The 27,671-nt window shown below is 47.0% G+C and overlaps 1 protein-coding gene across 1 annotated transcript in view; it reads right to left on the bottom strand.

Annotated features, from left to right (window-relative positions):
* LOC119065518 (aldehyde oxidase 2-like) overlaps positions 1–27,367 on the bottom strand; it is a 75,583-nt gene extending 48,216 nt beyond the window's left edge. The window contains exons 1-13 of the mRNA XM_053665017.1: positions 27,314–27,367; positions 24,906–24,963; positions 22,789–22,885; positions 21,757–21,865; positions 20,225–20,351; positions 18,327–18,388; positions 17,174–17,257; positions 12,505–12,585; positions 10,567–10,711; positions 9,080–9,172; positions 4,344–4,495; positions 2,673–2,766; positions 662–771 (exon numbers count right to left, since the gene is read on the bottom strand). Coding sequence (XP_053520992.1) covers positions 662–771; positions 2,673–2,766; positions 4,344–4,495; positions 9,080–9,172; positions 10,567–10,711; positions 12,505–12,585; positions 17,174–17,257; positions 18,327–18,388; positions 20,225–20,351; positions 21,757–21,865; positions 22,789–22,885; positions 24,906–24,963; positions 27,314–27,367 — 1,266 coding nt within the window. The remainder of the gene's footprint in view (positions 1–661; positions 772–2,672; positions 2,767–4,343; positions 4,496–9,079; positions 9,173–10,566; positions 10,712–12,504; positions 12,586–17,173; positions 17,258–18,326; positions 18,389–20,224; positions 20,352–21,756; positions 21,866–22,788; positions 22,886–24,905; positions 24,964–27,313) is intronic.
* Positions 27,368–27,671: the final 304 nt, after the last annotated feature.

Genomic DNA, 27,671 nt, shown 5'->3' with positions numbered 1-27,671 from the left:
GGAAAAATAAGTGAAGACCACACGTGGCTGAGAGCACGGCTTAATACAAGACTTCCTGCACAACCCAGCTGATTCCTGGCTTTTGATCTGTGCGTGTGTCTGTGTTGCCCCTCTCCGGGAAGACTGTCCTCTCGGATTCGGGTGTGGTTTTGGAGAGAGGCACAGGCAACAGCGAGTGAGGGCAGGGGGCCGGCCTCCTTCACAGCTGGGGGCGAGGCGTGGCCACAGCAGCCCCAGGGACCTGTGTTAGCAGATGTCTGAGATCCTCGTGTTCTATGAACTGTTCGGGTCAGCTTGAGTGGGGGGTGGGGCGGCCTGGCCCCGCCACCATTTCCTTGTGAGTCAGGCTGAGAAGCTCATTCCACGGCCAGACAGCTTTAATTTCCAACCCCAGAGTTGCTCGGCCGAACACCAGGAAGCATGACTGACCGCAGGCCCTCAGCAGGCCCCACCCCACAGCTGAAACAACACCCTAAATCCACACCCTGGGGCTGTTTGCTCAAGGGTGTGGGAGGCCCCTGCAGCCGCACCAGCACGTGGTGAACAGGAAGTTATTATTCTCACGGCAGAGTTATTTTCCTCCTATCTGCTTTCAAACTTGTCAGATGACTGGGCTCAGTGATAAAAAGGGAAAAGCAGGAGTTGACCAGGGGACTCTTACCTTTCGAGAGTGAGGGATATACACCGACTGCAAAATTTCCTCTGAATTCAGATCTGCCCTTGGCAACCCAGCAAGAAAATGTTCGTTTAGAGGAATCTGCCGTGTGCCTTCTGTTGAAGACAAATGACATTTCTGCACCGTGGCAACAAGGAGTGTGAGATTTATTTTGCACTTTTAAATGTCAGCAGCAAAGAAGAAAAGGGCACCTTCCTCAGCACCGAGTGATGCAGAGGCCTGAGTGTGCGGGAGGGAGTCAGGTCTCTCCTGCCTCCACCACAGGGGGGGTGGTGGCAGCTTCCTGACACTCTCATCAGCACCTGCGCTGTGTAAACGGGGCCTCCAGGGTCTGCCGGGCCTGTGCGGGTTTTCATCTCTCAGCAGAGGCTGTTTAAACCCAACTTCTTCAATTCTGTGGTTAAGGCCAGGACATAACTTACCCTGAGACAGGGTTTGTTTCCACTCTTAACAGAGTTCAAACCATTGGGTTTGCTTTTTGTTTTTACTGTTCCTTTTGGCTCCTAAGCCAGATACCTTTAAAGGAAAGGGAAGAACGTGCAAAATCTTTCAGCCTCATTGTATTCACTGAGTACTCCAAGCAGTCCCCTCTGGCTTTAGAAGGTGGTGTGTGGCTCCACAGGAGGAGCATCCAGGAGACCACAGGACCCCCAGCTGACCGTGGCTGGCCCGCCCGCTGCTGGTCAGCCAGCTCACATCCTGGCCTGGCTGGAGCTGGGCTACGCTCGGGGTGCAGGCGCTTTGGCGGAGCTGGGAGAACGGAGACCTTAAGCTGGACTGACAACTGACAGCCCGGTAGAAGGACATTCTCACTACCTTTACTACTCCTACTGAGAGTGTAGGAGGCGTCCGTCCTGTCCTGATACCCCAGAGTCTGCGCTTCTTCTCTCCTGGTCTTTGGGGGTCAGCTGGGGTCGTCCTGGGCCACAGGCCTGCAGGACTCAGCAACGTGGCTGACGGGCTGTCTGGGATGAGGCCTTTCCCCTCCTGCCTCCAGGGAGGGCCCCATACAAAGCTGAGTGGAGGCAGGAGAGCTTTTCCTCTGCTACCAAGTCTCCCCCACCGATCAGGGATGGGATGGTGTTGGCCAACACACCTCTCGGGAGGTTTGCGATGCCTGGGGTAGAATTCCTGGTCATACACCCCCTGAAGTTCACACAGTCAGGCTATGCACCCCAGTGCCTGGGCCCATGCCAGCCCATGCAGGGGCGAATAATGGACAGGCCGAGTGGGATGGGCAGCAGCAGTGCGTATGTGACGGGTTGTGCATGAAAGAAGAAAGAACAGATGGGGAGGGGGCGTAAGAGGCCCCGGGGAGGCAGCCGAATGGACAAGAGGCCGGCTCACCTGTTTGGAAATCAGACAGGCTGGGGTTCCCACCCTGCACGCCTCTGCAGGTGACCTCAGCCGGGTGGCCGATGGATCAGACCTGCTGTGTGTAAAGTGTCCAGCGCAGCTGGGCTCACGGTTAGTGCCCATTAGGGGAGTGTCAGCACCCTGGGAACAGCCGGAGGCAGTGTGCAAGCTGAGCACTTCCAGGGAGACCAGGGGAGTTTAACATGGAGCAGCGCCAGGGAACATCCCTCTCGGCCATTATGTAGAACTAATCATTGCCTTCCTCCCGCCCCCACAGGGCCCAGGTGTCTGCAGTGTGTCCTCACTAGACTTGTGGCTTCTCACACGGCAACTGGGGGAGAGGTCTGGGTACGTGGCAAGGAGGGAGGGGGCCTTTGCCTCAGCCTGGTAGCCCACCCCCAGCTGGCTCCTGGGCTGACTGAGCTGTGGTCCGGGGTGGGGCTCTGTGAGTGTGGAGCCGGAAGGAAGCGCCGGCCACTCCTTTGCATCAGCGGGCCCTCCTCCAGGAGCCTGAGCTTCCCAGGTGCACTGAGGGCCAGAGACATGGGCTCTGACTTAAAGAGAATCCTTAGAAAAAGACACCCCCCCCCCCACAACAACCACCTTCAGGTGCTGTTCAGAGTGTGCTGAGGTAGCTTACCTTTTGATATCAGATTGAGGGTAGCATTGCCCACAGCCAGAACTGGATTCAGGTCCGAATAGCAATGCCGACTTATGACGTGTCCCCCTAAGGACTGAGGAGAGAGAGTTCCGGCCTGAGTCATCCTGCCCCTCGAATCCTCTGCCCCAGCAGCACCTGCTCCTGGCCGTCTCTGGGAGTGAAAGAGCCCCGAGGAGCCTGGGCTTCCTCTGCAGGGGAGACTCAGTTCACACCGCCTCGGAGTTCAGTCTGTGCCGGAGGCCCCTCTCCCACCGGCTGCTTGGGATTAAGAGGAGCCGACGCTAACTAACATGTGCATGGCTGTCGGTGTGCTCCGCTGCTGTCAGCCTTTTCCCACGACTTCACTCATCCTCACTGCAACCCAGTGAGACTGACGCCGGTTCCCCATTCTACAGAAGGAGACACTGGGCAGAGAGAAACTGTGAGGTTTGAACCAGGTCTCCTAGCTAGAAAGGGCCAGGACTGGGATTCGAACCCCTGCAGCGAGGCTCAGTGGCCAGGTTTGAACCCCCCCCAACTCAGCCTTGGCCACAGTGCAGGCTTCACATGGACCATGTTGGGGTTCTGGGAGCCTCACCCATACCACTTAGAGTGGGGGTCCCTTTGTCTTCTTTTTGCAAGACTCGACTCTGATCGAGTCCAGGCTACAGTACCTCAGAACTTGGGAGGGCAATGGCTGGGCGTTCAGCTCGATGCCCTGCTCCCCGCAGTGATGGGACCCACCGTGCCCACCTGCGTTGCTGCGGTTTAGGCTGCAACCCTGGTGGGAGAGGGATCCCCAGTTTCTCTGGGGACAGCTTGATTTTAAAGTTTTTGTTTCCACTGAGCTGAAATCTTTCTCCCTACACTGTCTTCTATTGGACAGGCTTCCACCCGTTCAGTTGCGTGGAATAAATCGATCTGTCCTCAGGAGTCTATACTTGGAAGCAGCTCTCATGATCCCTCTGACTGCCCCCCTATTCCTCTCCCTGACCTGGCTCCCTGGCTCCTGACCTGACCGTGCCCTCCTGCAACCATCCCTTTGCCAGGCTCTGGGGTGTCAGTCGGAGCTCTCGATGGAGGAGAGAATGCTCGGAAATCACCTGAAGGTTTTTCAAAGGAAACATGTCTTCCTCCAACCCCCATGTGCCAAGGCTTCCTAATACACCACTAGGGGTATGGAGGAGAGGGATCATGTATGTTTTGAAAACCATGCCTCTTCTGCTTTCTCCTGATATTCAAGATAACCAGGCCTTCAACTGTTTTCTGGATCTGAGCATTATGCTGCAGCTGTGGCCTACACAGCCTGGCCCAGAGGAGGCCACCCTCCTCGTTTTAGGTGCTTTACTTCTGCTAATGCAGCCTTAGACTCAATTAGGTTCTTTGACAGTCTTATTACAAAATTAGCACAGCCATGAAGTCCTTCCCCCTACAGTGCTACCTGGCTATTCACTTAAACTTCACTTAGAATCCTCCTGCAAGCATGTTACTCAATAATGTTTGTTGAACATTAAATATTTAAGTATGTTATTCAGTAATGTTTGTTAAATATTAAATATTTATCATGCCCGTCACGTCAATCTGCTGAGACTCTTGCACACAGATCCGCTGATGTCCATTTCAGCATTTTGGTGAGACCGAGAAATAGGATGGACAGGCGGGAGAACGTACTGCCAGATTCCGGATCTGCTGGCCTGCCAGACTCTTCAGGTGCTTCAGGAGGGCTTGGTATGTCTCAGTTTTCTCCTCTGGGAGCTCAGAAACCCTCTCAGCCAAGAAGTCCTTCACCTGGGCCAGGCTGCAGCCTGCACCAATTGTCAGCCCTGGAAAACAAGTTGTTTTTGCAGATGACGTGGAAGGAAGAGCTGGCTTGTAATCATGACGCCAGGGCCTTAGTGTTTGTGCAGCACGGGGGCTCTCTGCCCTGGCTGCTCAGGGAATCGCCAGGAACTTGAAAACAGCTCAGTTGCTCACTTCCTAGATCAACTGAAGTGGAATCTCTGGGCCTGGGCCTTTTTCAAAGGCTCCCCAGGTGGTTCTCCTGTGCAGCGAGGGTTAAGACCTCTGGACTGGTCTACATTCTTGTTTGAACAAACACAAGGGAGTAGAAGCCAGAGAGAAGGAATGACAGTAACCAGCAGCAGGTAGCAGACCCTACTGGGACTTTCTGTGACTTCCTCCTGACTGACAACACTGAAGATGTGCAATGACGTTTTCTAATTAAGGGGAATAAACCTGATGTCATTAAAATAATGGCAAAGGCCTTTCAATTGTGTAGGTCATTGTCTAAAATCAATAATGCTTTGACTGCTGATACGCACCCTATAGCTAGCTGCTCTTGATGCTCAAAATCTTCAATAATCAGTTGCATGAGGGGCTTCAGCCAATCGGAATGAGCACAGCCCATGCTAGGAGCTGCCACAGGGATTACGTTGGGTGTTGTTGGGGGAGGGGCCAGGGAAGCAGCACCAATGGGAGAGTTTCCAGGAAGATTGGATTGGCGCTATTTGCTACCTGGCAAGGAAGTAATTCAGAATTTTAACAACCACTGCACCCTTGTGATTATCATCAGGATATTAACCCTGGCTTTGGGGTGGATTTATGGCATGAATATAAAGTGTTTAGATCAATCTTTGGAAGTGAAGAGGTCACCCCAATCATCAGGAGATGACTTAGTCATTTAAAGTTAATCCTTCTCCCATTGTCCAGTTTGGAATGTTTCCTTATATTCCTAGTTGACTCTGAATTTACTCATACACTATAAGTAGGTATTGCATTTTTACTGTTTTTTTCACCTATTTAGGTGATCACAAGATTTTTGTCTTTCACTATGATAATGTGATAAAGTAAATGATTTCCTAATGTAATATCTTTCTTCCGGTCCTGAGATAAAGTCTACTTGGTCATTAAAAAAGTTAATCCTTCACTTCTCGGGTTTGCAGGATGAATCTCTAACAGGTTGAGACTGATTGCATCACTTCCAGGGCCCAGGTCTGATGGCAGATTGCAGGCTGGACTTTGGTTTTTTCTTGCAGATTAATCTTTGAAAATATGTCACTCCCCCCACATAGCTTTATTTCAAATCAACATTAAAAATGGTCTGACACAATACTTCCCTCACCTCTGCCAACATAAATGCACAGCACCTGTGGCTTTAATAATCTGAGCTAACCAGATTGATTATGGAAACCACTGCTGTTTATTATCCTTTTGCTGAGCAAATCTTGCAGAAAAGCAACCAAACTGCACTTCCTCCCAGGAACGTCTCCACCTAGGGTCCTCACCCTTTTCTGTCTCAGTGTCTCATAAAAAGTACTCCATAGCCTGGGACCCCCTGCCAGACCCCTCAGCTATGGTCTGTTGCTTCCTATTTTTGGAGCTTGGTCTTCAACTTCTGCAAAAATCCCAGCCTCATCTTCCCCCACAGGAAAGCTGGGCAGACCAAGATTGCTCCATATGATTCTTCCTTCCCAGAGTCTTCTTAATAGGGAAGAAACCAGAAACAAAAAGACTTATCATCTAGAGTACGCTGCCCGCTGTCTGCTCTGCTGCCTGCGTCCCTGCAAGCACAGATTTCAAACTCGGGTGAAGCCCAGACAATCTGCTGCAGCTTCTGTTTGGCCATTTCCATCGCTTACACTACCCCCTCCCTTTGGGGTGGGTGCGACACTGCTATACTGAGAAAATTTTCTTTATTGTAATCCCACTCATATTTTATTCCATCTTTGGTCACAAAGCATAGTTTGTGTTTCATTGGAGTTGAAAAGAACTTTAACTTGGCGTGATTCTCAGAATGTGGGTTTTGTTTCAACCCCATGCTTCTCAGAATTCATGGGTCTATGAGGTAAAGATGCAGCGATTTTCTGGAGCACTTACTGTATTAAACATACCGTACTAAACTTACTATATTTTAGGGAAAAGTGTATAGTGACCTAAACATGCAGGTGACATACATTAGGATGCAAAACTTAAACAAATATATGCTGCTGAAGAAATTTAATTTCAGGGTGGGGATGCTGGTGGGGTTGGTGGTGGGGGGGGACCTCTGGCTCCAGAGGACACCTGTCCTAGCAGTTTCCTTTTCACTCCTCCAGGCTTCAGGAAGTTTGAGAATCCTGGGAAACATCCATGGAGGCCACTAGAGGGCGCTCACACTTCAATTTTGAGAAGTTCTAAAGCAGACAAACTTTTTCCCCTCAGATTTCAGAATCTGGTCCTACTTTGCCTGCAGAATGCAAACTGAGCCATCTGTTTGGGGTGGGCTTTGGGGACAGAGAATGGCAGTAGCAAAAGATCTCCAGGTGGAAAGCGGGAGAGGTGCGGCTTGGTGACCCGGTCCCTAGCCAGTTTAGAGACCTTGGGCAAGGACAGTCTCCTTTTGCCTCTGGGCTTCCTCATCTGTAAAATGAGGGACCGGAGTTAAGAGGAAGATTGTGCATTGTGCCCCGAAGAAGGCTCTCAGGGGCAGGTGTAGGGGGCTCAGTGGCAGGGCCGGGGAGGGGGGAGATGCTGAAAAGTCTGTCACCTTTTTCAATAGAGCAACTGATTTCCACTTATTTAAGATTTGTTTGAGGTCCGAGTTGTGGCGCTATGGAGGAGTTTGACGCACGTGAACTAAGTGTGGCCTGGGGCAAAAAGAGGAGGAAGGGCTTTCCATCCACACCTTCGGAACCTTCCCGCTGACACCGGCTGCCTCAGCTTCCAACCCATCCGCTTTACTACTTTCCCTTCCCCTTTTCTCTGGGGGAAGGAGGGCTAAAAATTTTACTGCTTTTCCTTCCATCTTCTAAGTTCTTCTACGCTGGGCTAATTACACTCACAGAGACAGATTAACAGGAGAAAACCAAGTTTTAATACATGCGCATGGGGAATTCACATAGACATGAAAAGTCCGAAGGCGGTGAGGCAGCACTGGGTGGAGAAGACATTGTGGACAGAGGAGAAGAGAGCGAAGGGGGTTTTTGATTTCAGAAGCAAGAATGGACAATTTATAGGTGGTTGAGGAAGCGTGGAACACACATGGCAGGGAAATTTTTGAAAGGTGACTCAGAAAGAAAAGGGGACCCGGGGGCTATCTAGCTAACAGGTCTCCTGTCTGAAGCCCTCTGTCTGCCATACTTAAATCAAATAGGTGAAGCCTGCATGCTAAGATCTCCTTCTTCCCAAAGAGGTTTCTCTGTCTGAATCTTTTGGGTAGAAATAGGGGGAGGGTCAAGGTTGCCTCTGAGTCTGGTTTCTTAATAAACAGCTTAAAATCAATATCCCCCCAAATAACTTCAGGGTGGCAAACTCTGGTTCCCTTCATCTCCTTTCTGTCAACACCAAGATTTCAGGCAAATCTAAGTGCATTCCCCTCATTTTTTGAGAGGTATTCGGGTGCGCTGCCTGAATCGCCCGAAGGCTGAAGCTGGAAAGCCAGGGTGCTGAGCCCAACCAGGCAGTGACCCTCTCCTTGAGAATGGGTAGGGCAAGGCCAGGGAAGGGCAGGCTTGCTGGTCTGCCGCCCCGTCTAAGTTTGGCTGACGATGGTTAGAGGCTAGGAAACTGGGACTCCTGCATGGCAAGTGATAGAGCCAAGGCAGGTCCCCTCCACTGCCTGGCACTGACCCCCAAACACAGGGTGGCCTGCTTTCAGTTCAGTCAACCTCCTTGTTGCCTAAGTTCAGGAAACTGCTATTTCTATGCATCCCAAATTCAAGTTCCTGGCCAATTCATTCATTTGTTTTCCCATTAAGTCACTGACTGAGCTCTTATATAGGTGCACAATACTCACAATACTCGTGCATGTATTTATGTGCTAGCACATCTAAGGGATGCAGAAAGGAGTAAAATAGAGTTCCTTCTGTCAAAAGAAATCCATGCATCTTGAAGGCAAAGTCTTGCATGTTTCCTTCTCACTTTGTGAATGCCTCCTTGTCTGATGATATCGGTACATGGTGGGCTCTTCCGATGTTGTACCCCAGGCAGGTCTTTGCCCAATCTGACCTCTTGCCATTGTCCCCATGTCTGAGTGCCAGACAATATTTCTCCTACTTCCCCCCTGCAAATATCTTTGATCCCGGGACTGACCATTCAGCCAACTGATGGGTAGCACCTGTTCTCCCTTGCCATCTGCCCATCAAAGTGACATGTCAAATTTATTGTCTCTAGGTCACCATGGCACTCAACAGGCAAGAATCTTGCAGGTGGCTACAATGTCTTGGATGATATCATCTAAATACCTCATCATCTGTGCAAAGTTTCTGATAGTAAAGTCTCAGGGTGGGATGCACATCACATCAGCAAAATGATGAAGAGTTAGAGAAAGGCCAGACAAGACAAGCGTACGAGGCATTTCCAAACTATTTGTAAGTGGAACTTTAGTGCAGGGATTGGTTCATTGATATTTTACAATACCAGGAACTCACCCTCACTTGTTGTAGACACAATACTCAGCTCAGAAATCCTAGCAGGAGAGAGGAGAATTGGGTGAAAATGTCCTTGAGATTTCATTGCAGGTCCTGAAAAGTAAATATATATTTTAGACAGAGTTAGGAAAGAGAAAATGTCTTTTTGGGGCATGGGAATTTTTTCATAAAAATGTTTAGATATTGCCCTGGCTGGTGTGGCTCAGTGGATTGAACACTGGCCTGAGAATCAAAGGGTTGCCAGTTTGATTCCCAGTCAGGGCACATGCCTCGGTTGCCGGCCAGGTCCCCAGTAGAAGGTGCGTGAGAGGCAACCACACACTGATGTTTCTCTCCCTCTTCCTCCCTTCCCCTTTCTCTCAAAATAAATAAATGAAATCTTTAAAAAATGTTTAGATACTAATTTTAAAATCGATAATAAGTAAATAAATATAGATATGAAGCAGTACCTATACACCCGGCCAAGTAAATTTACAGTGCCACTTGCAGTGTATCTATTTAATTATACACCCAGTGTATCTATTTAATTACACACCCAGTGGATGTATATAAAAGTAGGAAGTAAAATGGGTGAGAGGTTCCTAAAACACTCTTGTATGTGGGCACCATGAGTTACATATTACAATATCAGCAACAGTCAAAACTTGGAAAGCACTCCAAGTGGAAAGCACTTGGGAAGGATTCAACAATAGAGTGGAAGGGTCAGTTGTGCCGTAGTCACACCATGAAATCTAGCACAGTTACAGTCAACAGTGCGGGCAAATCTCAGCTCAAGAATGTTCAGTGAACAAAGCAAACTGCAGAAGAATAATACCAGCTCAATCTATTTATGTGAAGTTCAGAAATACAGGAAACTAAATAATGTACTGCTTAGGGATTCAAATACGTGTGGTAAAACTGTAAAAATAAGGAAGGACTGACCAGTACCACATGCAAGCTAAAGAGTGCCTCAGAGAGGAAGGGAAGGGAGGGGGTGTGGTTTGGGTGGGCCCACAGGGTGTTTAAAGTCCCAGTCAAGTTCTCATTCTTAAACGGGGAGTAGGTGATAGATGGGTGTGCATTGTTAATTTACCCGCATATATTTTATAAAATTCTCTTATATCTACTCACTGTTCAGCAAAAGCAATGTAAAATAAGGACAAGATAAAATAAATGATTAATAAAAGCCCTCTAATACTTTCCCCCGACGCCTCAAGGGGTTACCCTGCATGCTCCTAGGGTCTTCAACTTTGGAGACCATTATAACATAATATAATGTAATGTAATATAATATATTAATGTTTGTGCTATACTTTTATGTGACTGTATAACATGTAATTATTATATTATGAATATGTGACATAACTATATTTTATAATATATTACTTTTATTATAAAGGATGGGGTGTTATCCTTAAAAAGCTGTGCTCATAGACTGACAGCCAGGCAGGGGAGAGTAAGTGCATCTGGGCATTAACAGGAGCATCAGAACCATGGTAATCACTCACCCAGTGAGGTGTTGCCGAGGACGAGGGGGGCTTCAGGGTATTTCACTTTCAGCTCCAAGAGATCCTTGAGGGTCCCAGGGGAGATCCAGGTAACCCTCTCTCCATGAAAGGTCAGGGTTCTTTTCTCTGGGTTCTCTGCCATTCTCTAAGTGCAAATGACAAATGTGTGGGCGCAGGGCACGCCTGTCTTCCTGGGTTAGGCAAGGTCCCAGGTGGAGGTACGTTCCTTTAGAGAGATTTCAGGAGGCCTGGGCTGCACTTGACCAAATAGATACTCACTATGCCCACTGACTAATGCCTGAATTTCCATAATTTGATGTTTACTCCTTTAGCTTAAGACTTGTTTGTGGGTAGCTCTTTGGAGACAAGTGACAGTGTGAACTGGCACCCATCACTGACATTGCAGTATAGATTAATTTAACATAATTCAGTATCGTGGCCTTAAAAATCATGATTATACTAATGTTATTAAATTAATGTATTCAGCCTGGACTTTTCACCTAAAATCCAAACTCATTTATCTGAATGAATTCTCAGTGACTACTCTTCGATGTGTAATAAGCATCTCAAATTTGATATGTTTAAAACCAAGATGCTCATATTTTGTCCTCTTCCAAGCCTCCCAAAAGAATCCCCCCAAAAGGAAAAACACTCTGCTCCTTAGGAAGTCTTCTCCTTCTCTGGAAATGGCTAGTTTCCAGCTGCCCAAAGCCCCGAGTCAGCCTTGACTCCTCTCTCTCTCCCACATCCCACATTACGTCCATCAGCAAACCTTGTTGGCTCTTATTCCAAAATCCACTTGCTCCTCATCACCTGCACAGAGGCAGCCTGTCCAGCACCACCATCTCCTAGGACACCACCATCTCCTAGGACACCACCAGCGCCCTGACTGGCTCCCTGCTTCTTCCCTTGCCCCTCTGCAAGCTCCGCCCATCCCAATAGCCTGCGTGACCTCGCATCCCATTACAATGTTGAAAGGAGCAAACCCGGTCTCCATCCAGCCTCCCCAGTAGCTTCTCCTCTCACACAGTAAAAGCTGTAAGTTCGGTACGGTCTGCCTTCCTGCCCCCTACCCCTGCCTCTGCCCCACCCCAGCCAGGCTGGCCCCTGCTCTGTCCTTGACCAGAGGGACATTCTCCCCACACTTACACTTGCTGAGTCACGCTGCCTGGCTTGCTCTTCTCCACATATCTTTGAGTCTGACTCCCTCCCTTCCTTTACGGCTTTCTCCAAATGTCACCTCCTCAGAGAAGTCTTCTGTCACTGGGTATTTAAAACCGAAACCCCTTGCATCCTATCCCTCTTTCCTGTTTTATTTTTTTCTCACTTGCTCATACTCTGTATCTCTTATCTTGCTTATTGTCTGTCTCTCCCCCCAGATCACGAACTCCTCGAGGTCTTTGTGTAGTTTTGTTCCCTGCTGTATATTCAGTACCTAAAACAGTGCCTGGCATGTGGCTGAATGAGTAGGTAGTTGTCAACTGCCTGCATAAACACATCGGAACCCCATTCAGACTTAGTCCTTTTATAGAATGGGACCATTGGATGATGAGAGGAAAGATAGAGATGCCGAGAGAGAGAAGGGTGAGGAATGGGGTGGGTGGGGCGCGAGGCTGGAAGTGCCCCTTAGGGTTGCTCTACTGGAATGGCCAGAAAGACGAGTTAGAAGTTGAGCAAAGCTGTATGCCTTGGGACAGTCAACAGGGACACATGCTCGATGGCGATGATGAGGGTAAGGATGATGTCATTTAACAAACAGCCTCACTGAGGCTCTGGGGAACGTGTCCATCATCGGCCAGGCCTTAATGAGCAGAGCAGGGACAAGCACATTAGTCTGATCCAACGTTTCCGAAACACAGGAAGGAAAGGGTGGTTTAGAAACTAAGTCTATAACCAGTGATATTTTAACAAGCACGTAAAACACCCAGTTCATCTTACCAAGAGTTCTGGGGGAAATATGAGCTCCTGGGTAGGGTCCAAGGGCTGGAACTCGTCTTTTGCAAATAACCCTGTGGAAATCTGTGTAAAGGGCAGAGAAGATGGCCCATCAGCACAGCTCACATCACAATTATTTAATTAATTAGGCAAAATGGACATAGTAATAACTCTCCTACTCTCCTTGTACAGAGAAATAGTTCCAACCAAATTGGTTTAAGGAAGCCTTTTATTGTAAGAAAAATATTGATTTGCCACTAATATAATACTGAAGAAAAAGGTATTCCATGCGATACTTCAAACAGTCCCCAACTGAGCACTAGCAGAGTCCCTGAAAACTATCAGAGGTCGTATAAGCTTGGAATGCAAACCACTATCCTCTCATCTGTCGAGCTGGGCTTCCAAAGGCTAAAAGCTCTGAAAAGACCTGTAGCTTAAGTAAAAATGACTCTAAACATAATGTGCCCATGTGTAAACTTCCCCCCACCAACTTTAATAGCAAGAGTTAGTATTTATGGAGTGCTTGTTTTCCAGGTGCTTTACAGGTACTAGTAATTTATTTAATTTCACAACAACTATACAAAGAAAGCACCTTATCATCTCCATTTTGATGATTAGAAAACTAAAGCACAGTGAAAAGTTGCCTCTGTTGCAATCTTGCCTGAATCCAGTGTTTATTCCCAGAAAACATCCCTGCAGAGGTCGGGGAGGTGGGAGGGTGCTCTGGGAGCAGGGCAGGGGGTCTCTGTCGTGGGGTGGAGCGTGGGGAGGAGCTGCGGGCAGGCAGATCTGGGTTCACTCTCGGCTCTGCCATGACTCTGGCCCTTCCTATGGAAAGGTACTTAACCTTTTAAAGGATAAGTGGAAACAATGCCTGTTTTGAAGGGTACTTATGACAGGTAAAGTGGCCTGACATTTATTTATCCAACACTCCTGATCTTTTACTTCCTCTCTGAGGCTTTCTTGGGATCTAGAAAGCAAACTTGCAATTGTGCCTTGTAAAGGTTCTTAGTAGAACCCCAGATTGAGGCACGACAGGCTGGTACCTGAGTGACCAGTTTTTGTGTTAGCTGGAACTGGAAGTGTAGGCAGCACTGGAAATAATAATGTGTGTATCTCTCAAACCTAGAAATGAGATTGTGTTTGAGAATGAAAGAGGAAAACAAACCTAATGAGGAATTAAAAGTTCCCCTTGACAGGTGCTGGACCAAGATGTGACAGTTGCTCAGTGGAAGATATTTTAGTAGCTTAAATAGGAGGGGGTGTCTAGGGGCAGATGTCAGGCCTACCCTGGTGGAGAGAGTGGTCTTCTAGAAGGTTACCCTTAAGATAATTCAACTGCGACTTCCGCCAAGATGGAGGCGTAGGTGGAGAAACCACTTCGCCTCTGTGCACAACCAAATCTAAGCACAACTATTTTTAACAGCAGTCACAACCAAGCCACACGGAAAATCGACAATATGGAGTCCAAAGGACAACTAGATACTCAGCTGGATCGGTACGAGGAGCGAGGCCAGCAGCGGAGCAGGTTAGCAAGAAAAAATTCCCGGGGGCGGTGCGCGGTGCGCGCAGGCAACCGAGGGCGCGATCGCGAGCGAGCTGGCTGCCGGAGCGCACAAAGAAGGGACGCGGTGGGTCGGTCGGTCGCGCGCATTTACGTGCGGAGAAACCAGTGAGAAGGGAAGCCGGTGCGGGCAGCAGGCTCGCACAACAAGCCCCAGGCGTGTGGAGTGACTGGATGCGCTGGGCGAGCGGAGAGGACCGCCATTGCTCCCTCTCTGACCACGCCCCCACACACAGCGTCACAAACCAGCGACCTGGGTCTCCCCGTCCTGGTAAACAACTAAGGCTTCGCTCCGCTCACTTAACAGCACGAATAGACCAAAAATGGCTCTAGGACAACTCAGAGCCCCAGAACTGATAGACCTAAGTGATGAAGAAATAGCCAGTCTTTCAGATGCACAATTCAAAACACTGGTTATCAGCATCCTTACAGAACTGGTTGATTTTAGTCACAAATTAGAGAAACATATGGAAGCTAAACTAATTGAAATGAATGGTGATACAAAGGATACCAATAGTAATAGAAAGAAAATTGGGACTCAAATCAAGGGAGTGGACCAGAAGGAAGGAAAAAATGATCAAACAGAAAGGAATGAAGAAATAAGAATTCAGAAAAATGAGGAGAAGCTTAGGAACCTCCAGGACATCTTTAAACGTTCCAACATCCGAATTATAGGGGAACCAGAAGGGGGAAAGGCACAGCCACCAGTGGAAAACTTATTTGAACAAATAATAAAGGAGAATTTCCCCAATCTGGCAAAGGAAATAGACTTCCAAGAAATCCAGGAAGCTCAGAGAGTCCCAAAGAAGTTGGACTCAAGAAGGAACACACCAAGGCACATCATAATTACATTAGCCAAGATTAAAATGAAGGAGAGAATCCTAGAGGCAGCAAGAGCTAAGGGGACAGTCACCTACAAAGGAGTTCCCATCAGACTGTCAGCTGATTTCTCAAAAGAGACCTTACAGGCAAGAAGGGGCTGGAAAGAGGTATTTCAAGTCATGAAAACCAAAGATCTACAACCAAGATTGCTCTACCCAGCAAAACTTTCATTTAGAATGGAAGGACAGATAAAGTGCTTCTCAGATAAGACCAAATTCAAGGAGTTCATCATCACCAAGCCCTTATTATATGAAATGTTAAAGGGACTTACCTAAGAAAAAGAAGATAAAAAAGATGAAAGTGAAAGGACAGCAAACTCACAGTTATTAAGAACCACACCTAAAACAAAAGCAAACTAAGAGGACAGCTAGATCAGGAGCAGAACCATAGAAATGAAGATCTCATGGAGGGTTAGCAACAGGGGAGTGGGAGGAGGGGAAGGGGGGAGAAGGTACAGAAAATAAGTAGCATAGACAGTAGATAGAAAATAGATGGGGGGAGGGTAAGAATAGTAGGGGAAATACAGAATCTAAAGAATTTGAGACACGTGTTCATGAACTAAAGGGGGAAATGGTGGGGGAGGGGTATGCAGGGTGGAGGGGAATGGAGGGTGGAATAGAGCAAATGTAATGGCATAATCGATAAAAAAAAGTTAAAAAAAAAAAGATAATTCAACTGCTCTGCATCCGTGCTCACCTTCTCAAATTGTGGCCTCCTGTGTGTTGTTTTTCTATAGGGGAAGGACATGTGGCTCAGTGGCCATAAGATCTGCTTTATATTTGTGTTTCTCTTTGTGAAGAAATATCAGGACACATATGAGGTAGGAACCCCCAAAACTGGAATTATCTTCTGGGGGTGAGCCCCCACTAGGGGAGTGTTCTAGGAACCCATCTGTATCAGTGTACCAGCTGGCACTGTTGTGAGAGGCTGCGTTCGGCATCAGTGATTTCTTTTTTGAAGACTTTTTCACTGAGTTTTGCCCGTTTCATGAAGGGCGATTACAAGTCCGCCTGCCCACACTGCTGAGTGTTCAGCAGTTTTTGACCGAAAACGGCATGACCCCCGTGTCCCACCCCCCTGTTCACTCAATCTCACCCTGAGTGACTTTTTTTGTTTCCCTGAGTGAAAAAACTCCTCGGAGGGAAACATTTTGCTGATGTGGAAGAGGTGAAACAAACAAACAAACAAAACAGCAGAAGCACTAAAAGGCATAAAAATAAATGAGTTCAAAAACTAAGAGTGAGGGGAAAAAGTCTCGATGGGTGTATTGCATCCAGTGGAGAAGGTGACTGAAGTTTAAACATGTAAGAATAAATAACACAGTTTTTTATAAACACATTCTGTGTTTTTGGGGGCTCCTCCCTCACATGTTCTTTTGAATTTAGTCAAAGTAAGTCAGGTGCTTTCTAGAGCCCGATCATCACCCAGATTGAATAGCCAAGGCCACAACGCCCACGAGTCAGACTTTTGAACGTAATGACCCCTCCAAGGCAGTATTTCCCTGTGAAATGGTCGTGGGGTGAGGCCCAGTGTTCTGCTCATCACAGGCCTCTTCAGACCCACAACACAGTGGCAGTGGGAGGCCAAGAAGGGGACTAAGGAAGGTCTGAGAAACAGGGAGAGATTCAGGGGGGAGATGACGGCGCAGTTTCCTCTAAAGCCAACTCTGTCCCTTTGGATTTCCTCATCTATAGGGAGCCAACTCTATTTATCCTGAATTCCAGCTTCTCCAAATCAGTCATTTAAGAACCTGGCAGTGGGTCTTATTTTGAAAACTGGTGTCTCTGAGAGGGCCAAGCCGGGGACTGGAATGTTTTAGGTGAGGTTTGTGCAGGGGCACGGACTGACCACGTGACTTTGAGCCTTCCGGAGGCTGCTGCGCCCTTTGTGAACAAACAGGTAGACACAGGGACAGAGGACAGCTCTGCAGGAGTGGGGCGGGCACAGAAGCCCTTCTCCGCCCAAGGACGGGGCTCATCCCTTCCCTCTCGTCGGAGCAGGGTTTTGTTCTGTGGTTTCAGGTTCCAGAGAGCCCAGAGGAAGGAAGGTCGGAGCCTGGGCTTCGAGTCACCACCTGAGCCACCTCCCGAATGAAAAGCGCTTTCTTCGTGTGGACACTTGGGACATTTGTTGAAGTGAAGCAGAGGATGACAAGCTTGGTGTCAACACTGGGCCAGCACCAAGCAGTGCTCTCAGGGAGAGGACAAAACAAGTAAAGGGACTTACGTCACTATTCCTGCCACGTGAGGAATCTTCTCCCTGATCCCAGCAGCAGTTTCCCGTCCCTTTCTGTTGACAGCCGTTTGAATCCTGGAAGGGGAAATGCCCCGAGATGAAAAACTTATTTTTTTAATATGTGAATGGGTGTGTGCCTTGAGAGGTTTGGCAATTTAAACGAGATGACATTTTTCATCACTTTTGGTGGTTTCTGTTAGAATAGGGAACATCACGAGATCTTTTTTCTTTGTTTTTAAAGTAAAATGATACATATAGTTTATATAAAACTTATGACACATAACATATAGAAAATATTTAATTAAGTATAAAGCAATAATATGGAATATATTGTAGAGAAGCACAAAAGAAATAAACTATCATTACCCTATTCCACTGACAATATTTGTACATAATAAATATTTGTACTATGTTTATAATACAACACACTTTTTATTTTGCCTTTTGTTCACTTCTCTATTGTTTTGTTTATTTATTTACCTATTTGTTCATTTACATCAGGAACCTTTTTTTCCACATTATGAAAACATCTTTAAAATATAATTTTGCTTATTGCATAATAATCCATCATCTGGATATATACATGTAAATTTTGCTATTGATGTATACTCAGGTTTTATCTGATGTTTTATAACTAGAAAGCACATTGTAATATACATTTCTGTTTATTACTCATACAACTTTGGGTACATCTCTGAATTTTTTGTTAGGTAAAATACTAGTGGTAAAATTAATCACTAAGATGCTTTTCAGGGCAATGACTATTTGTCCATTTTTTACCATATATAAGACTCAACAACAATGAATGTTAACATTTATATAAGGAACTTAAAATAGCAAAAGAAAGGCAAAAAATTTTAAAAACATAAAAAAAAGAAAATCATTTAGGCCACTACACATTTGGAATCTGCATGGCACTCACTGGGAATAAATGGACAATCAATGAAGCAGGTTTAAAGCAGGTTTCCATTTGCTGGCTCTTTTATTTCCCATTTACTCCTAACTCACTTCTGCTATCCTCTTCCTTCAATAGTTTTTCCTAAGTATCTAGCAAAGTACTAGATCCTCCAGTTCTCTGCTCCTGCCCAAATGTCTCCAGCTCCCACTCTTGCTCTGCAAGGTGTGCCCACAGTCACCTACTCACCGTGCAGAAGGTCTTCCCACCATCGAGGATCGGCCGATACCCTGTGCAGCGGCACAGATTGCCTAGTAAAATAAGGAGCATGGCTATCAGTAGGCTTTATTTTAACTGGTTGCTTTTGAAAGGTAAATAAGCCCGGGCATCTCTTAGAGTATTTACATATCTGCCAGACTATTCAATCCTTTTTTTCTCTTCTTAGAATATTATCTTTTTCACCACCTCAATTCCAGTTTTATTCTCTGTCCTAAAGAAGACGATAGTCTGTTTGGTGATTTTGCTGGCATGCATCTGTTAATTTATTCATTCATTCAACATGTATCTATTGACAACAACTATATCTCAGACACTATGAAAGGTATAGGGATCTTCAAACACAAAAAAATACAGGCCATTTCTAAGGCACTACATGAGCAAAGAGTCATGCCTTGGACAGTTTGTCAGTAAGGCTCCCCAGTGGCTTTTAGGTCACTACATCAGAATTGCCTGAGGGTGTTTGTTAAAAAATGCTCCTGAATCAGAACATCCAGGGATGGGCCCAGGAATCTGCATTTAAGAGGTTGTGGGTGATTCCATTGCATGGTGATGTTTGAGAACCTCAGGTTTCCAAGGATGAAGGCATAGGGGTGGGGGTGGAGGAGGGTCAGTGTGGAATATAATTTATTCGGGAAGCCTTCACAAAGATGCCCAGGCTTGAAGGATGAGAAAGCAATGGGTTGGTGGAGAGCAGGGGAGGGACATTCAGGATTCACAAAGCAGCTTGAGCAAAAGTGCAGAAAGGAAAATGTGCAGAGAAACTAGGGACTGCAAGGGGACTGGCCAGCAGAGAGCCATGTAGCAGAGGAGGAAGCACGAATTAGTGAGCCCAGTTGGACTTCTCTGAATGCCTGGTGAAGGAGGGTAGGCTTGGCCACATGTGAGGGGGGGAGGAGCTGTTGAAGGACCTAAGGAAGGGGGAGATTTTAGATGACTTGATCTGATTTCCTGCAATGGAGCAGAGAGAGGAAAAGAAGTTCGCTAGGAGCTGGCACGTTAGGAGAATGTCAAATTCTTAGATCGAGCTTAGGACTCAGTCTAAGAATTTGTGTGTCAAACATGGGACTAGTTTAGAGATTACTGACCCTTGAAAATGGTGTTTGTTAATCCTGCAAGAGGGATATGCTTATGAAATCTTTAGTAACTTAACCACATTCCAGATTTTAAAGGATCCTATTGATGTGTGAAGAGCTGTGATGAGTTAAATTGTGTCCCCTGAAAAAGGGGACACAACATATGTTGAGGTCCTGACCTCTGGAGTTTGTACACGTGACCTTATTTGGAAATAGGGTCTCTGCTGATGCACCCATATTAAATTGAGGTCATAATGGAGTAGAGCGTGTCCCGATCCAGTGGCTGGTGCCCTTGTAAGGAGGAAATTTGGACACTGGCACACAGGGTAGGTGGCCGTGAGGAGGTGGAAATGGAGGGTGGGGTGATGCATCTGTAAGTTGGGGTGACTCTCAACACCAGAACCTAGGAAGAGGCAAGGAAGGATCCTGCAGACCCTTCAGACTTGATTTCAGACTCTTGGCCTCCAGAACTGTGTGAGAATACATCCTGTTGTCTTGACCCACCCAGTTTGTGGTTCTTGGTTATGACACCCCTAATGTAGGCAGCCACATAAGTCACTAGACAGAGAAGTGGGGTTTCAAGTGGGGGCGTGGTTCACGTGCACTGTGTTAGTTCTGTGCAGGTCACTTCAGCAAATGCTCTTCTTCTCTCCTGGGTGAATGGTAGCTACTTTAGAAACGACCAAGGCACTCCCTGAGTGGGGCTGGGGTGACACTGTGGGTGGGGTGAAGCAGTCTGAGGCACACTTCCCACCTAACCTTGGGGGTGGTGAGTACTTCCTGTGTCAAACCTACCCCCCAGGGCTTCCATGAGCTGCTCCTCTGAGGGCTGCGGGTGGTTCCTGAGCAGCGTGTACATGGACATCACCATCCCGGGGGTGCAGAACCCGCACTGGGTGCCGTGGCTCTTGGCGATCCTCTCCTGGAAGCACACATACATGGCCACAGGCCCTGCCTTCCTGCTGCCACCTCCTCTCCCCAGGGTCCACGTCCGCATCTCCCCGGACAGGGCAGAACTCATTCCCTAGGTTGTGCCCTCCTCCCCTTGATTGGAGATGGCCAGTGTCCCCTTCCCTACTCTGCTCCTGGAAGAAGTGACTCAGAAGCCATTTTCTATCATTATAATAAATTCTCAAGCTCAAATGTCAAGATACTTCTAATTGGGAATTAGCAGTGTCCAACCTCCCTCCCAGAGTAAGAAGAATTCCCCAGAAATCAGTAATTATAAGGAAATTATGGGTAGGTTTTAAAAACCATTTTCTTCAACACCTTTCCTTCTTGACCAGCTCAGTTCTGACCATGGGGTCATCTCTTTCTGATTAACTTGGAGATTATCTACTGCTGACCTCACAGTTACTTATTTAAATTCTTCTGTGTTGGCTCAAGAGGAACTCTAGTTCCAAAGCTCCAAGATTTTGGTCTGTGTTCTGCATTTTGCTTTTAGAATGTAGTCTGTGGGCCAAGGGTATTGGTTCCACCTGGGAGCTGATAGGAATGCGGGACCTCAGGCCTCTGCTCCAAACCTTCTGACTCAGAATCTGCATTTTAAAGAACTCCCTGCTGATTCTTAGGCACACGAACATTTGGGAAGTCCTGTGCTAGATTTCACAATATAACGTAGGATTGTCCTAGGAGTCAGGTTTATCACCCTTGCTGTAAACATATTCTCTGACCTTCTCCAAGACTATGAACTCCATTGGGTCCTTAGTGTTGGCTGACCTCCTTGGAATCGATTTTCATGTGGTCAAACCTAAGTTCCTCCTGCCTGGAAGGACCTGTGGTGTTGGTGGATCTGGACCAATGACTCCCCAGATCATAGGGAGTCATAGGTCCAGACAATGACGAAGGAATCACTGTTTTCTGCCAATGCATGTCACAGCGCTCCTATAACCAGTCTCTGTGTCCCAGTTTCGAGTTAAGCTTTGGAGAAAGGACTGTGCTTGTGCCCTGGTGCAGGCACCCTCATTTCTGGTTTTATTCCCAAGACCTTCAGGCCACAGGGAATAATCCTGAATTTTATCCTGTTAACTTCAGAGATGTTTATTTTGTTTAGTTATTCCATATCAGTCCAATAGGTATTAATCAATGTTTTGATAATCCTTTTTATCATTCAAATAAACAAAGTAAGAAAAAAAGATGATCATTAAGAAAATTCGGATGGATTTCCAGCTTTCTTTTAACTACATAACAGATATTATTACCTTGATTGATATGTAGCCAAAGATTCTACTGACCTGACCACAGTCTAGAAGCCCCAAGAAGCACAGTCCGTTCAGAATCCATTAAAAAGATAAAGTGAAGAGGCGAGAATCAACATGTGCTCTTACCTGCACGGGGTGCAGCTTGGTTTTGATGCTTCCCACACCTTCCACAGTGGTGACAGCAGCTCCATACAGAGAGCAGATGGGCACCAGGCACGCAGTGATGGAGAAGTGTCTTTGAATGAGAAGTAAGGAAAATCAAGGGCAATAACGGCCCCGCCTCGTGGGGAACCTGGGAAGCAAGAAGGGCAGCAGGAAGCCCCCCAGGCCTAGGACGTGCAGCCTGGGAGAGGGGAACTGGAGGCAGGGCAGGGAGGAAGGGCCCCCTCTGCTGACTCTGTGGTATCTGGAAAAGTGGGGACCCTCAGGGACATTCTGAACTTCAGAAACACTTCGTAAGCCCAGAACAGACTACCTGGGTCTGGACTTAATGGGAATGGAGTTGTGTCACCAGGTTGGACCTCAACAGGTATCCATTAGGACATTGGCCCCATACCAGGCAAAAGGCACACCCATGTCTTTTACCCACAGTGGTGACTTTTTTTGCTTCCTAATTTTAAACTCCCTATATAAGGTCACTGAACAGTGTTGGATGGCTTGTGTTCTGAGGCCATTTCTTGATTTTTGGGGGCGGGGTCCAGTGGATTTGAAAGCAGCCCAAGTCCTGGAATCTGGTCCTTAATTTACAGAGGCAAGTATGGCCCGGGTCCTGCTCTGCAGGGTCGTTCCAGCCCAACAGTATGAAGGGCATTAGCGTCAGCCAAAACACAGGGTTTTGAGTCCTCATCCTATGACTTACTAGCTGTATGACCTTGAACAAGTCCCTAGGTACTGTTGAAACTCAGCTTTCTCATCTGTAAAGTGAATGCTTGTCCTAAACTGGGGTTTCTGAACTTGCAATGCATATATGGGGCTCAGGAGGACCGTGATCTCCCTGAAAGTGTGTGCAAAACATAATTAATTTAATGCATTGTCTGAGTGGAGAGGTCATCGTTTTATCAGATTTTTAGAGAAACCTTTTAAAATTGTGAGATGAGAACACAAGCCTGGCAAAATATCAAAGCCCCCTTCTGGCCTCTGGGTTTCTGGGGAGGATACCTGATCTCCTTGGACACAGGGTCGCACTTGGACACCATCACAGTACAGGCGCCACAGCCTCCTCTTCTGCAGCCGTCTTTGGTTCCCGTGAGACCTACTGGAAGGAGGTGGTCAAGGAAAAGATGCCAACGTGGATGTGTGGCCTTCATTGCAGCTGCCTCCCTAGGGTGTTGCTAGTGGAGGAAAGTCTTCTTTGGGCGTGTGTGTGAGGGGTGCGGGTCTGGGAAGTCATCGCCTCCAGGTCTCAGTAAAGGCCACTCCATACCTATCAGCTGTGTGACACTAATTGTATTAACCTCTCCCTACTGTTCTCTCACTTGCAAAGAGGAAAGAGTATTGGGGTGGCCAAAAAGTCCATTTAGTTTTTTCCATAAAATAAAAAACACAGTTTTTTCACTTTCACCAATCACTTTATTGATTTGGATATTTTGAGTATGTCAACTATCTTCTGTGTGGTAGAATGTTGATTGTTCTCAATTAATACCTTGATTTGATCGCTATCAACTTCTCCTGGTTCACCGAGCATGGAGCACCCACCACTTACTGAGAAATCTCTAGCACAAAACTTTGCAAACCACTTTTGACAGGTTTGCTCAGTCACAGCATCTTCTCCATACACTGCACAGATCTTTTTTGCATTTCAGTTGCATTTTTACTTTTCTTGACATAATAAAGCATAATATGCTGAAAGTGTTTGGTATTTTCTTCCATCTTGAATATTAAAATGGCTACACAAAAATTCACCAATTTTGGTAAGTTTTTAAGAAATGCATGCTGATATGACAGCTGTCACAATACGATCTAACAAAAGTGTTTCAAATGAAATTCAAGACAAACTAAGCACTACTAGAGCCATCTTATGGGAAAAACCAAATGAACTCTTTGGCCAACCAAATAGTACCTACTTTAGCTTCATGTGCTTTCCATTAGTATCTCATAGGATAATGGATTATTTCATCATTTCTTGGTTCTAATTATGCAGTTGGAAGAGAATTTGTTTTTAGCACTTCTGTGTGTTGCTAGTTTTGCCCAGTAATTTGTATTGCATTTGAACGCAAGTGAGTGAGGCTTGGGAGAAAACCCCCACCCTGTTTTCCCAGACCACCTTGAGCGTCCCTCTGCTTCTGCTTGGTGCAGGTTCGCTTCCAGCTCTAGGCTCAGCCTCTGCTGCACCTCTTTATTCCACCTTCTCTCTAACTGTGGTGCATTTCCACAAAGTTTAGAGGACTGGATGTAATTAACCAGACTGGCTAAGAAGACTTGGGATTTTTTAAAGTCATGGGGCTTATTCGTTTAAATTAAGTCGTAACCTTAAATGACCAGAGAGGTTATGCGAACGAGGGAGCGGGCTGGCTGTAGCAGGAGAGCCCCCCCTGCACCCTGCACAGGGGGTGGTCCCTGCTCACCTCTAAGCCAGGCTCCAGGCACAGAGGAATGGCTATCTTCCCATCTTTTATGAGAAGCTAAAAATCTTGTTTCTTAAAACCACGTATGAGATTTCCTTATTTTCAAACATTGACAACTAATGAAAAACCATGGCTTTTAACCAACACTTATTGAGGGGCTGATTTCCTCAATTTGTAGTTCTGTCTTTCTTTTTTTGGTCTTCCCTGGGTGATCCATTTGATTTATCAATCAAAATATGTTTGCTGGGATGAAGATTTAAATTTCAGAATGTAAAATGGTGGGAGGCAATCTGCTGTAAGGAAACAGACGTAGGAAAAGGCGATCTTTTTCTCTGATGTATGCTGTTCCTAAATCTGGAAAATTTTTTGGTTTTTTTTTTCCCAGGACAGGGGACAGGAAACACAACCCTCCCTTACATAAGTGCCCTCCTGGGGTCTGGAAGGCCCTTACGGGGGTAATTAATGCAGAAGTAAAGAGCTTAGCTTCTGTTTCACTGCTTTGAAATCAAGATATAAGAACCTCTAGAGAAACTTCATCCTCTGTAAAGAGCCCAGTTAACTTAATATCCTTAAAACCACTGACAATTGCAACGGCAGAGCAAGGGCCAAGGGGCTGACTGTTCGGGATGGAGAGTTTGACTCTCATAATCCCAGTAGGCCTGGGTTTTAAGGAAAATATAGGCACGGCTGAGACTTTGATCAAAAGGGTCCAGTTCTTTCGCAGGAAGGTCAGCAGGGTGACTTCCGGGTCCGCATTCCTCTCTATCACCTGCGTTGAAAACAGAAGAGGGGTTACTACGAGGACTGAATTAGAGCGTCTGTCGTGGCCTGCTCGAGTTAGGGGTTGGGGTACAATACTGGGCTTGATTCCAGCTGCCCCTGCTTTTCTGTGATCGGAGGGCAAACAACCCGCACACACACTTGCAGAGTCCGAGACGCCCCAAGAAGTGTGGCCACTACGCTTTCCGATGTGGCGAGAGCGGGAAACCACGGTTATGTCCAGGGGCCCTGCAAGCTGTGTCCTTCGGGTTTGCTCCACTGGGTCCTCCAGCCTAGTCGTTCGTCCTCTTGAAATAGTTCATGCTGGGGGAGGCTTGGATGCCGTGCGTGTGATTGTGTGTTTGGTGAAGGGTCCTGGAAGGAAGAAAGCTGGGTAGGAAGCGTTTCTATGCTGGTGCCTCCGAGACACCTCCAGCGGGGAGTGCACGCGATAACGTCAGGGATCGTAGGTGCTGGTGGCAGAAAGGGGGGTCGAGCGAGTTGCTGTCACCCTGGAGGTGCCAGCGTGGCAGGGTGGCCGATGGCGGTCTTTGCTGCCCCAGCTCAGGACCCCAGGGTGGCTTTGGTGGAACAGCAGAATTTCTCCCTCCCTCACCTGAAAAAGTGGGGGGTTTACACAGAGGAACCTTGTTTGGTACTTCTTTCCCCTCTGCTTATTTGGGGACATTTCCTTCGACTTTGCCTCGGGGCGTCCTGCAAACCCCTCCGGCAGTTCAAGAAAGGAAGATACAATTCATCACATTTGGTTCTTCTCTTTTACCCAGAAGAGAAACATGAACTAGTGTGACTTCAAATATTTTTAAAAAGTACAGCAAGGTGCTTCCAAGTCAAGATATTAAAATTCAACTGCTTTTTGGATCCCTAGGGAGCTTCTAATCAGTGAAAGGAGAAGCCCTCCTCTGCCAGCCTTTCCTCCCACCCCGGGTTCTTTAGAAACATTTACTGAGAATGTAGTTGGGTACTATTTTCATTATCTAGCTGACTGCCACCCCCCACCGCATACACTTAAATTTCCTCCAACTCTATAGTTATTCCCTGTTCTAGTTGCATCCACTTCACAGAGGATGTGGAACAGAAAATGCAGGAAAGAGCCTCTGAGGTCTAGGGCAGTAAAGCAGATGAATAAGGACTCAGCCCATGAGTGATATTTTTGGACAAATGTACAGTGGTTGCTGGCTGCAGAGGCTGAAGACAAGATAGAGAGTTAGAAGGAAAATGATGAGAATTTACAGCTTCTGTGTTCTATGTCCTTTCTGGAGAGGTGAGCAGCAGGTGAACATGATCGAGTCCCAGTTAGGTGTGCGGGGCCACGGAGGACGGGGAGTGAGACCCCAGAGAAGCCACCTGCTTTGGGAGCTACAGCTTGGTTCCATTAAGAGACAGACTGGGCGGGCTAGTGTGGCTCAGTGGGTTGAGTGCTGGCCTGCGAACCAAAAGGTCATTAGTTCAAGTCGCAGCCAAGGTACATGTCTGGGTTGTGAGCCAGATCCCTGGTTGGTGGCGAGAGGCAACCTATCAAGATGTTTCTCTCACATATTGATGTTTCTCTCCCTCCTTTTGTCCCTCCCTTTCCTTCTCTAGAAATGAATAAATAAACCTTTAAAAATGCTTTTAAAAAGAAGACAGGGACTCAGGAAAGGATGGGTTCTGGCAGAGGGCACTGAGGCTTAACTGGTGGCCTGTGTGGACTGGAGGGGAGGACGCCAAGGAAGCTGACAAGGGGAGACCCCCCCCTTGTCATAGAGCTTCCTCCTGGAACTCAGGAAAAGTTTCCCTGTTTTCACAACCCAGGGGAAGAGGGGACTCAAAACTGATGGCAATTACATTTCAACCAATTCTGTGCAATGGAGAAATAGAAAAATAAATAGATAAATAGAAAAAAAAATAAAGTTCTCTTTCTTCTCTTGAGTTTGAAGCTCAAGATATGCTACTAGGTACAGTGCTTCCAGCTCAATTCTGAGTGATTTACAGGCATTGAGGGGATTCTTAGTCTGTGAAGAAGCATCTCTCTTTTAATCTTGACAATCGCTGTAGAAAGTCAGTTCTGAGGATGGGTGCTCTGAGGCTCAGAGAGGAGCAGTAATTTACGTAAGTTTATACAGTAAAATAACAGAGCTGGGTTAGAACCAGCATATTCGACCAACGGGTTAACCTCAGTGCTATACGGCCTCCCCACATCCCAGAGGCTGAGCCTGGCTGAGTGGGGAACAGACCAAATTAGTAGGGTTGCCCAGTCCCTGGCTTCCTGTCCCTGACTGGAGGGGTTTCCACCCAAATGGGCCACAGAGGATCCCCCCCAAGCTAGTAGTTTTCTGCTCTCTCAAATACCCAACACTTACCTTCCTCCCGTTCACAAAGAAAACCAACTCATCCGATCTCCACTGATCAGGCATCGCAGCTGTAAATAGGTGTCGCTTTACAACTCTAAGTGGAAATGTGCTCCTGCACCAGCCTCTGAACTGGGCACAAAGGATTTAAATCCAGACACTAAAATCCTTCCAACAGCTGGGAGCTGCAGTCCTGCAGAGGTTGGCAGGAGGCGGAGACTCCTTGGCTCTCTGGCCTCTTTAATCTGGGGCTCTCACGGTGGCCCTGCCTCTCAAGCGTCACTCTACCTCCCACCTACCCTGGCTTCAAAGCTGGCTCGGTGCAGGAGCTGCATCTCTTCTCTACTCATTTTCTCTGAAGTCAGAGGGC

The sequence above is a fragment of the Artibeus jamaicensis genome, unplaced genomic scaffold (assembly GCF_021234435.1).
Source record: "Artibeus jamaicensis isolate MK-2021 breed Jamaican fruit bat unplaced genomic scaffold, CSHL_Jam_final contig_391, whole genome shotgun sequence".
Lineage (NCBI taxonomy): Eukaryota > Metazoa > Chordata > Mammalia > Chiroptera > Phyllostomidae > Artibeus > Artibeus jamaicensis.
This window is presented reverse-complemented; position numbering and strand designations above follow the sequence as displayed.